This window comes from Hibiscus syriacus, unplaced genomic scaffold (assembly GCF_006381635.1).
Source record: "Hibiscus syriacus cultivar Baekdansim isolate YM2019G1 unplaced genomic scaffold, ASM638163v2 tig00004937_pilon, whole genome shotgun sequence".
In the NCBI taxonomy this organism is placed as follows: Eukaryota; Viridiplantae; Streptophyta; class Magnoliopsida; order Malvales; family Malvaceae; genus Hibiscus; species Hibiscus syriacus.
The window spans coordinates 30,936-42,760 of record NW_024062036.1 but is presented as its reverse complement, the minus strand read 5'-3'; the positions used below and the strand labels follow the sequence as shown (position 1 = coordinate 42,760).

At 35.3% G+C, this 11,825-nt stretch overlaps 1 protein-coding gene across 3 annotated transcripts; it reads left to right on the top strand.

The window, feature by feature from the left end:
* The first annotated feature begins 3,400 nt into the window (after positions 1–3,400).
* Positions 3,401–5,562, top strand: LOC120198877 (probable thylakoidal processing peptidase 2, chloroplastic). Of its 3 annotated transcripts, none has more exons than XM_039200121.1 (6): positions 3,402–4,415; positions 4,504–4,572; positions 4,663–4,731; positions 4,864–4,950; positions 5,119–5,186; positions 5,375–5,562. In XM_039200121.1, the coding sequence occupies exons 1-6, from the start codon at positions 3,738–3,740 to the stop codon at positions 5,478–5,480; spliced, it is 1,077 nt and encodes a 358-aa protein (XP_039056052.1). In that variant the 5' UTR covers positions 3,402–3,737; the 3' UTR covers positions 5,481–5,562. The 3 variants fall into 3 exon arrangements, 2 of the variants coding, with proteins under 2 accessions (XP_039056052.1, XP_039056053.1); XM_039200122.1 differs by having other exon boundaries at positions 5,119–5,209; positions 5,335–5,454; XR_005523403.1 differs by lacking the exon at positions 5,375–5,562 and having other exon boundaries at positions 3,401–4,415; positions 4,864–5,023; positions 5,070–5,164.
* The last annotated feature ends 6,263 nt before the right edge of the window (positions 5,563–11,825 follow it).

The following is an 11,825-nucleotide window of genomic DNA, read 5'->3' as shown; positions in this document are numbered from 1 at the left end:
AATCTAATATGTCTCATAGGCTTGGGTCAAATTGTGATCCATAAATGATAGTGTTATTGGAAACATTGATTTTTTCTATTCATAAAAGTTTAGGTCAGGGGTGACTCCCCCAATCCAGGGTCATAGCATACCTAAGACCCAATTGGGATTTACATAAGAATTTATAGATTGTCCACCAAGAGTGACGGTGGTAGGATTTGAACTTGGTCTTACAAGCTCAAATTCTTGAATCTCAACCACTTATGTCAACACTCATTGGCAACGTTGAATGTTGAAAGTTGAACTTAAACATAAATGATAAGATTGGACTCACACTTAATTCAACTCAAATTGACTCGAACCGAGATTGTTCAATCTGATATTGACCCGACCCAAAAATCGATCGATCTGATATTGACCGACCCCAAAACAACCGATATGGTATTAATCCAAATCGAAAACCAATCGATCCGATATTGACCCAATCCGAAAACCAACCAATTCGATAATGACCTAATCTGACCTGACTTACCATTGACTCGAATTAAAACTGAACCCGAAATGACCCGACTCGACTGAAACCCAACTTGAATCAAGTCTCAAACTAAAATGACTCTACCCAAAATGACCCAACCCGAACCCAATCCGAATGACCCGTTTACCACCTCTCTAAATTATAGAGACAAAATAACATATTTATTAATTTAAACGAAAATTGTAAAGGAAATTTGATGAAAAAATATGTTTTTTAATTCATTAAATGACCACAAATAGAACTGAAATTTGTATTTATAACTTTTAAAAAATAGGACAACATATGTTTTTAAGTAAAATATTGTGCTTAAGTGTTGCATGGATGTTTTAACTTTTCTCACGTGTGATCGATTTTTAAATTTAGTATTGACTTTGGCTTTAAATGTAAACCTTCAAAATTCTTTGTTTTTTATATAATTTTTTTTATAGGTGTTCAATTATACCTAACCAAAATTAATTGATGACGATTTTAATTTTTAAAAATAAATAATTACCAAAGAAAAATATTTTCAACCCAAAATATTTTTAACAAATACATTGTTAACTCACTAATGTACTATCAATATATTTTTGTGAAACACAATAAAAGATAAAGACTATTAGTAAAATACTTTTTTATCATCCATATATTTTTATGCTTATTTTAAAAAAAGTAATTTTAAGTAATTTTTTTTAATAATATTATTCTCAAAATTTTAATTTTAATTTCTTTTATATCTATACACTATAGATTATTATTATTATTATTCCCAACCCTTAAGAATAACTATTAACTAATATGATTAAAAAAACTATTAACTAATATGCGATTTTAGTGTACATTTAATTTAGAGTAAACTATAAGATTGGTCACTTTCGTTTAGTTTTTATACATTTCTCCTCATTGAATTTAAAAAAAACATAACATGTGATAACTTTTTTTTTATTTAATTAAGATATAGTCATCGAAGATTAACTGTCGTTAGATTTTTAACATATTATTGATGTGACATAATAAATATATAAAGTTATACAAGATACAAATAATCACTAATATTTGAGTAAATTTTTATTTTCTCTATTAAAGTTTTAAAAGTAACAAATACGTCACTAAATCGACCCCACAAAATGTAAAACTGTGATTATTTTCAAATGAATTTGGAAAATAAAAACTTACTCAAACATTAGTGACCATTTGTAATATTTTACTCTTTTTAATTTTATATATTTATTGTATCACGTCAGTAATCTATTAAAAATTTAATAGCATCTAGCCCACAATGATCACATTTTAATTAAATAAAAATGAAACCGATCAAATATTTTATTTTAAATTTAGTGAGAAAAATGTATAAAACTCGAATAAAAATGACCAATTCTGTAGTTTACCCTTTAATTTAATACCATTTCTATAGAACAATGATTACTATCTTTCAGTCAAAGATGAGGAACCTCCGGTTTTCAGAAGTTTCGAGGGAATCCATCCTTTTGCATTCGAAATAACCAAAGTAACCTTAAATATTAGGAGGGTTTATCCAATTGTTAGGGGGGTTGTTGTCATTTGAGGCTGCCAGAATTTACACAGTAGTTGGACTGAAGATGGAAGATTGGAAAAAGCAACATCATTTCATTGGTCGTCTTGTTTCTTATCCACAAAATAATTAAAAAGCAACGTTTGATTGAAATGGAGAGGCTTTCTAAAATACCCTCCATTTTCCAAGTAAATACCTCTGTCTGTGCACACGTTTTCTTTTTTAAATTTGTTTTTAGTTTTGCGACAAGGAAAAAAAACGAAAATGTTATATGGAATTAATTGAAGAGACAATTTAGACCTGTATGATAGGTGAAATACATATTATCTACCTATATATTTCTTTCTCTAATTAAATTTGGTATTATTAAGGAACTGAATATTAATTTAATTAAGAAATCATTTTAAATAAGGATCATAATACTATTTTATATTTTTATTCTATATAATATTAAATAAATAATTAAAATGTTTAACTTAAAAACAAGAGACGAGATTAATAAATTTATACATAAATAATTTATCATTATATCTAGGGGTAAATGAACAGAGCGTTCGGTGAATTATTCGTGAATCGTTTATATTACGTTTGTTTATGTTCGTTTGTTAAATTAAATAAACGAGTATGAACAAAATTTTTAATACTCATTTAATAAACGAACAAACACAAACAGAGGTTTGTTCGGTCTGCTTATATTCACAAACAAGTTCATTTATTAACTCATTCATTTATATTAATGAACAAACTCGTTTATCTAGTTATTCTTTTTTTTTCTTTTTTACATTTGAAATACTAGTGAAGGTAGGGACTAAATTGAACATACGGTAAAAGTTAAAATTTAAACTTTAAATTTTAAGGAGTTTAAGTTGATAAAACTAAAAATTGAATATATAAACGAACGCTTGATGAATATGTTCGTGAACGTTAAATGAACACGTTCATGAACATATAAAGGAACACGTTAACGAATATGCTCGTGAAGAATAAATAAAAGAACACGAACACTTTCAAAAATAAATAAACGAACACGAACCGAGCAAGAACACCTTAAAAAATAAATAATTTAGTTTATCTACACTCATAATTTACATATATGATAATTTAATTATTAATTTTTTATAATTTTTTATTATATTGTAAATATATCAAAATTTAATTATTATATAACAGAGACCAACTATTATCAATCGAGTGTGAAATAAAATAAAAAAATCAATTGATATTGGATGTTAAATTTAAATTTCAATACCTTCCTCTTCTAAAAAAAACACTTGGGCTATTTCGTAAATACAGAAGCTATCAAGTCCAGACTCCAGAAGTTGAATGCCAAAAACAATGGCCGACTCTTATAAAATTATAAGACCTCTAGTCTACGCTGTTGTTCAATTTTCCCCTCCCAAAACCCCAAATCCGTTCTGTCGGCGGCCGAGCCTGGTTCCCTCTACTCTGAGTAGCCAACGAAGCTCAGGACGGTTGCAGTTACCACCCTCCACTACCGGAGCGCTACCAATTTTGTCCCGCACTTTCAATTTTGCTTCCCTTTCTCTTCCCTTGGCCTAGCCCTACTCCCCAATTCCCCACTCTCGTCTCTACCTCACTGATCACCTACTCGAAAATGGCTTTCATTTGCTGTTAGGATTTCTAAGACAAACCCTTTTCGCTACCGACCCCAGCCTGTTCCATATCTTAATCTCCATTTTCCAAGTCCTCAACATGGCTATCCGCGTCACCATCACTTACTCCGGCTATGTTGCCCATAACCTAGCCTCCACCGCCGGCTTCCGTCTCGGATCGTGCTCTTCTCGAAATGTCCACGAATGCTGGATCCGGTCTCGTTTCCTTTCCCCCAACAAAAAAACTGACATCGACTCTTACTCTCCCCGTGCCTACCACTCCGCCGCTGATCTACGTCTCCCTCGGTCGAGCATTTACTCGACCCTCGCTGCTGATATCCTTAAAGACAGTTGCAATAACCCAATCGTCGTCGGTTTGATCTCTCTGATGAAGTCATCGACGTTTGGGTCTTGTTCCCCCGTCACCACTATGGGAATTACATCTTTTAATGCCACTTCGATTATCCCTTTCTTGCAAGAGTCGAAGTGGCTTCCGTGCAATGAACCGACTCATGTCGGACTGGAGAGTTGTGAAGCGGATAGAGGAGGAACATGCAATGATGGTCGAAGTTTGAGCATGGAGTTGGATCCCAAAGCGTTTGTTAAAGGCAGTTGGATTTCGAGGGTGTTAAATGTTTGCTCCGAAGATGCCAAGGCTGCTTTTACTGCTGTGACAGTTAGTTTACTTTTCCGGTCGTTTTTGGCTGAGCCAAAGTCAATTCCGTCGGCTTCTATGTACCCTACTTTAGATGTTGGCGACCGCATTGTGGCTGAGAAGGTAAATCTTCGATTATTGAAACACCACCTTAATAGACAGTGAAATTAGATTGTGTGGCTAAACTGTTCCATGTTTCTGATATTTACAGGTATCCTATTTCTTTAGAAATCCAGAGGTTTCCGATATTGTTATATTCAGGGCACCTCCTATCTTGCAGGTAGGCCTTAAAGATTGCTCTTTTTAGCTCAAATTTCATTGCTTAATAATTTGGATCAGTTTATAACATTTTATTTTTATCAATATGCAGGAATTTGGGTTCAGCTCAGGCGATGTTTTCATTAAAAGGATTGTTGCTAAGGCTGGAGATTGTGTTGAAGTAAGCTCTTAAGATTGTGTAATTCAAGGCCTTCAATCATTTCGCTTTTCTTCATTTATTTAACTTTTTTATTTCTTTCTGTAAAATGTAAATTGACCCTATTTCTAACTTTCAATATTGAATTTGTGGTAGGTTCGAGATGGCAAATTGTTAATTAATGGTGTTGCTCAAGATGAAGATTTCGTTCTAGAGCCATTAGCTTATGAAATGGATCCTATGGTTAGTGTCTAACTTCAGGCCGTCCTTGTTTATTCATTTGTAGATTGCACTTCTTTATCTTTTTTATAAATTTGCTTTTCTGGTTCTTGGTCGTGCTTGTTACATGGTCACTGGGTCAAGTCTATCACATTGGTTAGCAAAAGTTCATTTCTTTAGGGTGATTTGCAGGTTGTGCCTGAAGGTTATGTTTTCGTGTTGGGAGATAACCGTAACCACAGTTTTGATTCCCATGACTGGTAATTCTAAAATTTCATATTTACTATTGACTTATTGATTTTGGAATGCATCGGAAAAGCTATGAAAGCAAGACATGCAACATGTTTCATACACCTAACAAAACGAATGTATAATTGGTGTGTGTTGTAATTTTAGGAATGTAATCTCCTATAACTGGCATCTTAATTCCAATTATCTTCTTTTTCAGGGGTCCACTTCCCATCGAGAACATTGTTGGTAGGTCTGTATTTCGCTATTGGCCTCCATCCAAAGTTTCAGATACTATACATGACCCAAATGTGTGTCAATATTGAGCATTATTTTATTGTATGATCTATTCACAGTATCCATTTTTTGTAATCTTCTTGTTGATTGTCCAATTGTTGGCCACAGACATTTTTTCTTGTAATTAGATTGTGAAATTTACTTTGACAAGGATTTGGAAGAATCAAGGAAAGAAAAATGAATAATATCTCTCTGATATTCGATTCTTTTTCTAATTTGGGTGCTTGAGATCATTATTGCATGTTAGAAAGTGGGCATCACTTTTGTACTGAACAGAATTGAGAACCGGGATCTTAAGTTGAAGCAATTATAAGAGATTGTTTAACATGTGACGCAAGGTGTATTTTGTCACATTTTTTATGGTTGTGGAAAGGGGTTAGGTGAAGGTCAATATTTGTACCGGCAGATTCTCAATTTTGGTAAGAGAACTGTGGAAAAGTAAGAAAGGGTGACCCGTAAATCTTTAGTATGATTGTTCTTTCTCCATGTACATCCAACGCAACTTAACATGCAAAATTCTAAGGAGGTGAAAGAAGTGAAGGTTGATAGCTTGGCATGTCTGTTTATGCCAAGGCAATCACCATGAATGTGAATGCCCGAACAATCAAAAGTCTATCAACTATGTGGGAAGCTTCAATGGATGAAGTCATCATCCCAATTTCTCATGGGAAAATCAAGGAGCTTGTAATGTCAGTCATCTCGCTCAGCAGCAGTATATGGATGAGCCCCCAGCCTTGCGAACGAATATGCCATGGCATACTTTTAAAGGGACAACATCTTCACTTAATATAAGTTCTCTAGAGGCCACTATGCAAGACTTTATGGCAACTACAAAGGCTTTATTACAAGATCATGATGCATCTATTAAGAGTCAAGAAGAATTATTACAAAGTCAAGGGGCATGGTTGCAAAGTCATAGTTTGTCTTTGAGAGCTTTGGAAATGCAAGTGGATCAAATTGCCACGACATTATAAGAATACCAACCAGACAGATTGCCTAGTGATACTGAAGTCACTAAGGCTAAAGGCAGTGAGCAATTTAGTACATTCACCTGAAGGAGTGGCACCTATATCTACAAAGATGCTAAGTTTGGGAGGGAAACACTCGAAGAACCTAGCTATGAGATTGTGCATGAAGAGTCTCAATTGCAAGAGGACTTACATTCACTGGAGAACAAAGTTGGATGTTCAATGAGTAAACCCGATGATGGCAAGCAAAATAATGCCACGGCAAAAGAAAAACCCCACTAGCAGAAGTTGATGACCAAAGGGAAGCTGCAGAATTATGCCACGACAATTTTGTAGGCACTTGTGAGTACTTGAAGCTCGATAAAGAAGACAAAGATGAGCTTAAGGATATTTCAAAAGAGGCGGGTCAATCTAGCTTACTCATAGCTAGACCAGGTACGAAATCTGAACCTGTGGATTTCATTGAATTTACTCAACCCCAATTAGTTGCCCATTTTTCTAGGCTAGAAATTGTTAAAGCACTAAGGAATAAAATGGAGAAACAATTCCCTGATGAGAAATTATTATTTGCCACGGCATTGTCGTGGTACGCTGACATTGTCAATTTTCTCGTTAGTGGTGTTTTGCTTCCGTACTTGAATAGCCAGGGCAAGAACAGATTGATGCAGGATGATGACCCCTACTTCTTGAACGACTTTGTTGCCCAAACAATTAAAAGATGTTACGGAAAAGGGGAGAGAAAAGAGAGGACTACTGCAAAGGTCCTACAAATCGGGTTCTATCGACTTACACTGAAGGTGGCGCTGTTATATATGTGGAGCATTTTGGTCTATACTGGTGCTCCAATCGAATGCGACAAAAATGCCATAACAATTCATGATTTTTTGGAGTTTGCATCACTAGAACCTTTTTTAATTTATGTTTCAGAAGTTTTTTTTGTCGTGAGTGTTTGTTTGTTTATTTTTATTTGTTTTATTTTTTATCTTTATTTTTAATATTAGTTATTTTTAGGATGAAGGGTGTTCTGAAGGATGAATATGATGAAATCTCACGAGGGAACTTCACAGGCTGCTGCAAATCAATATGTCACGGCAAAGATAGATGCAATCGAGGCTCTAACAAGACGCAGTCGTGGCACCTGTTCACAAGGAGATGCTCCCATATTGGGCTTATAATCTTCCGGTCATCCTGGACGAGATCTTGTCATCATTTGAGGATGCCACAACATTTGCAAATGTCACTCAGCAAGACAGTACACCCAAGCCAGAGGATGCTAACCCAGTCAGCATGGACTAGATGACGTCTGAAGTCATCTGTTGGGCGTATGGATACCTCAACATCTAAGAACACTGAAAGCCTTAGCACACTACCTGCTGAACCCAGTTTTGATCCTGACAAAAGCCCCACATCACTGAGGAAGTGCACCAGACACAATACTACTAGAACTGCCAGCGTGACTCCACCACCATCTTAGGAAGACAAGGTACCTTGCATTGCATTGCATCGCATCGCATCGCATGTAGTCTAGTTTTAAATTAGTTTTTATTCAACATTGAGGACAATGCTTCTCTTAAGTTTGGGGGAGATAGTGTTCTTTGTAGAACATGTGCATGATAATATTAACATAATGTTATGCCATGGCATCAGTAAATAGTAGGACAGTTAGATGAAATGTTTTGATTATACCTGATGAATATGAACTTTTTAGGCTAGAAATTGAATGTAAATGACTATTGAGAATGATAGAACTGACTCTAGGGCTTGATGCTTTGTGAATTATTCTTACACGATTTGTATGTTTTCTATACTTAAAGAACTTAGGAAGTTTTTATGAAAGAACTCTGGTTAGCCTTGGCATTAAAATATGGTGTTATGCTTAAATGATAAATCACTGTTTAAGAACTCCCTTATCTCTGAATTTTGTTTAATCGTGAATAAATGCTTCGGCACAGCTGTAGAGGGACACTCCTCTTTGTCGTGGCATTGCCTGGAACTCTCTTTAATAAATGGCAGCCACGCGCATACGAGTGAATGAAAGTAGTCACGGGATGACTCTACCTGACTAGCTTGGGAGTGGAAGGTATGCTCCCTTTCACCTAGAGTGTGGGATGGTAGGTGTGATGAGCTGACTCCCTTCGTAGCAGCGTAAAAAAGTGAAAAAGTGAAAAAAAATGAAAAAAAAATATGTACTAAATGAAAATGGAGTATAAATGTGCTTAATGAATGAGTAAATGTTGTGGCGAAACTAGGGAACTCAATTAGAATTGCCTAAATTCGTTAAGTATAGATTAAATACAATAAATCATACACACAACACCATAAAGAATCTTGACCTAGGGAAAAGTACTTGAATTCTTGATATGTCTAGCATGTTGAAGTCGATTTTTCTGAGGGTTGAAATTTAATTCTTGTCTTGTTGTTCTACTGTTGAAATTGCCATGACATTTTGATTGTGTTAATTGTTATTCATTGCTTGAGGACAAGCAATAGCTTAAGTTTGGGGGCGTGATAACTCTGTAAAAAAACTATTTTTAAGGCCTTTTCAACTTAAGTTATTGTTTGTTTAAGGGTACATATAGGTCATTTTAGATGTATGTAGCTGCATATAATTGCATTTTTGGTGGTTGTGTTATTTTATTTTATTAAGGTGCTATTTGAAGAGGAAGGTGTGGTTTTTAGTATGTACAGGAAATAACAAGCAAAATAGGCGAGCTGGGAAGTAATGCCGCGACATCACATGTTGGTGAAGCAGATTGAAATGCCTCGGCATTTCTGGCGCAGAAAACGACAAAAATATACAGTTGTACGTGGACAGCTGGCTCTACACGTGAAATGATGGTTGTAACAGCCTACTAGGGGACCACTGACACCTGGAGGATAAGGTTCATGCACAACATGTGATTCTAGGGGTATGAGGGGTATTTTACATCCAACAATATCCCAACAACCTCATCATTACCCCTAGATATTTTTTATATATTACACCTCACAAGAGAGAGTGTGGGGGAAGAAAGGAGACGCATATTATAGCAGAAAAATCAGATTTTTATTTTCCCTTTTCCTTTTTTCTTCCTTGGGTTTTCCTCCATTGATAAAGCTTCAAGGAGTGGCGAGCTAGGCGCCGAGAGGAGCTAGCGAGCTAAGGCGGTTCGTGGTGGCCGAGGAGACCTCCGGTGGCGCGCGTCGAAGACTCTTTCTCACTTCCCTTTGCTGTTATTTTATTTATTTTATTTGTGGGTTGTTGGAACGAATATTTTGTGGATTTTTCTATGGATATTTCGAACCCCACCATGAACTAGCTTATTTGGTGGTGGTTGGTTTAATGGATGTTTTAACTTTATTTTAATGGTATATTTAAGTTTATTTTGGTTCTTTATTTGCTTTGCTTATGAATGCTTCACCATCTAGGCTTGTAAGAGACATGGAAATGTCCATTTCTTAGATGAATGTTAGGTGTTCGGAAGAATCCTAAGCTAAAAATACTTATAAGTATTCAGAAGAAACGCAAGACAAGATCCTCATAAGCAATGAGTTATAGTATTTTCAAGGGGCTTTGAACCGACCTAGGAATATTATAACATAATCCCTTAGATCTCGTAAGAGACTATGATAGGATTTCAACAACTAAAAAGGGTGTCTTTATCAATAGGGTAGGCTGTCCAACATCGTTAAGTGAGAGCAGATGCCTTGGCATCCTATTCTGTTAGGTTCCTGTGAGAACATTTTAGGAAAGCCCTGTCGAGTAAGTAAAGACCAGATATCTTAAATCTACCTGAGAGATCAGTTTAGCATTCTTAGATCAATCCCTACCATTCATTCCATTGAAAGCTTGTCACGTGAGGATTATCTTCTTTTCATTTTATTTATCTTTTATTTACTGTTTTTTACCATTTTTCATTGCCTTGGCATTTCACCATTTTCAACATTAAACATCTGTTCTTGCCTCTGCATTTCCATTTGCTACACAATCACACTATTAATCCACATTCACCAGCATACACATATCCATTGCCGTGACATTTGTATATATCAAGAATAACTATACTTAGATAGAATAGTGCATAAACTTTACTCAATATCCTTCCAATCCCTATGGAGACGATACTCACTCATTATTTTTTTACTTGAGCGATTGTGTATACTTGCACATTATTTGCGTATATTTTATAGTACTCACAACACGCGAACAACAAGCGTCGATCAACTACTGGTTATGTGTTTACATTTGCAAAAGCACCAGTCAGTTGGAAGTCCACCTTACAGTCAACAGTGGCTTTGTCTACTATAGAGACAAAGTATATGGCAGTTACAGAGGCTGTGAAGGAGGCAATTTGGCTTCAAGGGTTGCTTGGTGAATGGGAATGGAACAAAAGCACATCAAAGTATAATGTAACAATAAAAAGTGCTATTCATTTAGCAAAAAAACCAAGTTTACCATGCAAGGACGAAACACATCGATGTTCGGTATCACTTTGTACGAGAGATTCTAGAAGAAGATGGAGTCATAATCCAGAAGATTCGGATCACTGAGAATCCTGCTGATAAGTTGACAAAAGTGGTAACTGCGGTCAAGTTTAAACATTGTTTAGACTTGGTCAATATTGTTACAAATTGAAAGATGAATTTGCAGACACTACTGAAGATTGGATTTTTGAGAGATGTGTGTGGAATTTGCCAAGGTGGAGATTTGTTGGTTTTTTGACAAATTTTGAATCCCACATTGGTTTTGTATAAGGAGGAGGGGAAATTCTTTTGTTATAAATAGAGCGCTCCTCCTCCTTAGTTGAGCATCACACAAATATAAGCATTCTTCTATATTAAAGGCTATTTGTACTTTTTTTTCTCTCTTTGCAATATTTCCTCTAATAGTGAAATATTATTTTAGTAGTATTCGAGGACGTAGGCATAATTTTGGTCTAACCTCGTTAAATTTTGGCGTTCTCTTTTATGTCTATTTAATAGCTATTGTCGGGTATAGTTGTTGTTAATTATTGTCCTATTAAAATTACTTGTCTTGGTAATTTTGTCTAAGGCGAGTGGATTTTAAGAGGGGCCATTGTGACCCCTCCACTCTTTCCTGGGAATCTACCTTGGGGTGATTTTTAGTACAATCGTTTTCACACTAGTCAACTAGATAATAGTTTTCAAGGTGAATTTGTTATTATTGGTGGAAATTAACCTGAATTTCACAGCAGGGCATTTGTTAATGGGATTCACCAAAGGTATTGGGGTTTGTTCGTTGGTTGATGTTGAATTATGGGGGCATTTTTAGGGTTTACAAAGAGACTGTTAATGAACTTTCGAAATACTATTATTGAATTCGATTACAAAGAGACATTATCATCGATTAAATGAGATTCAGGTTTGGGCGGAGGCTCGTCTATGCTTATTACATTTACTTATAAC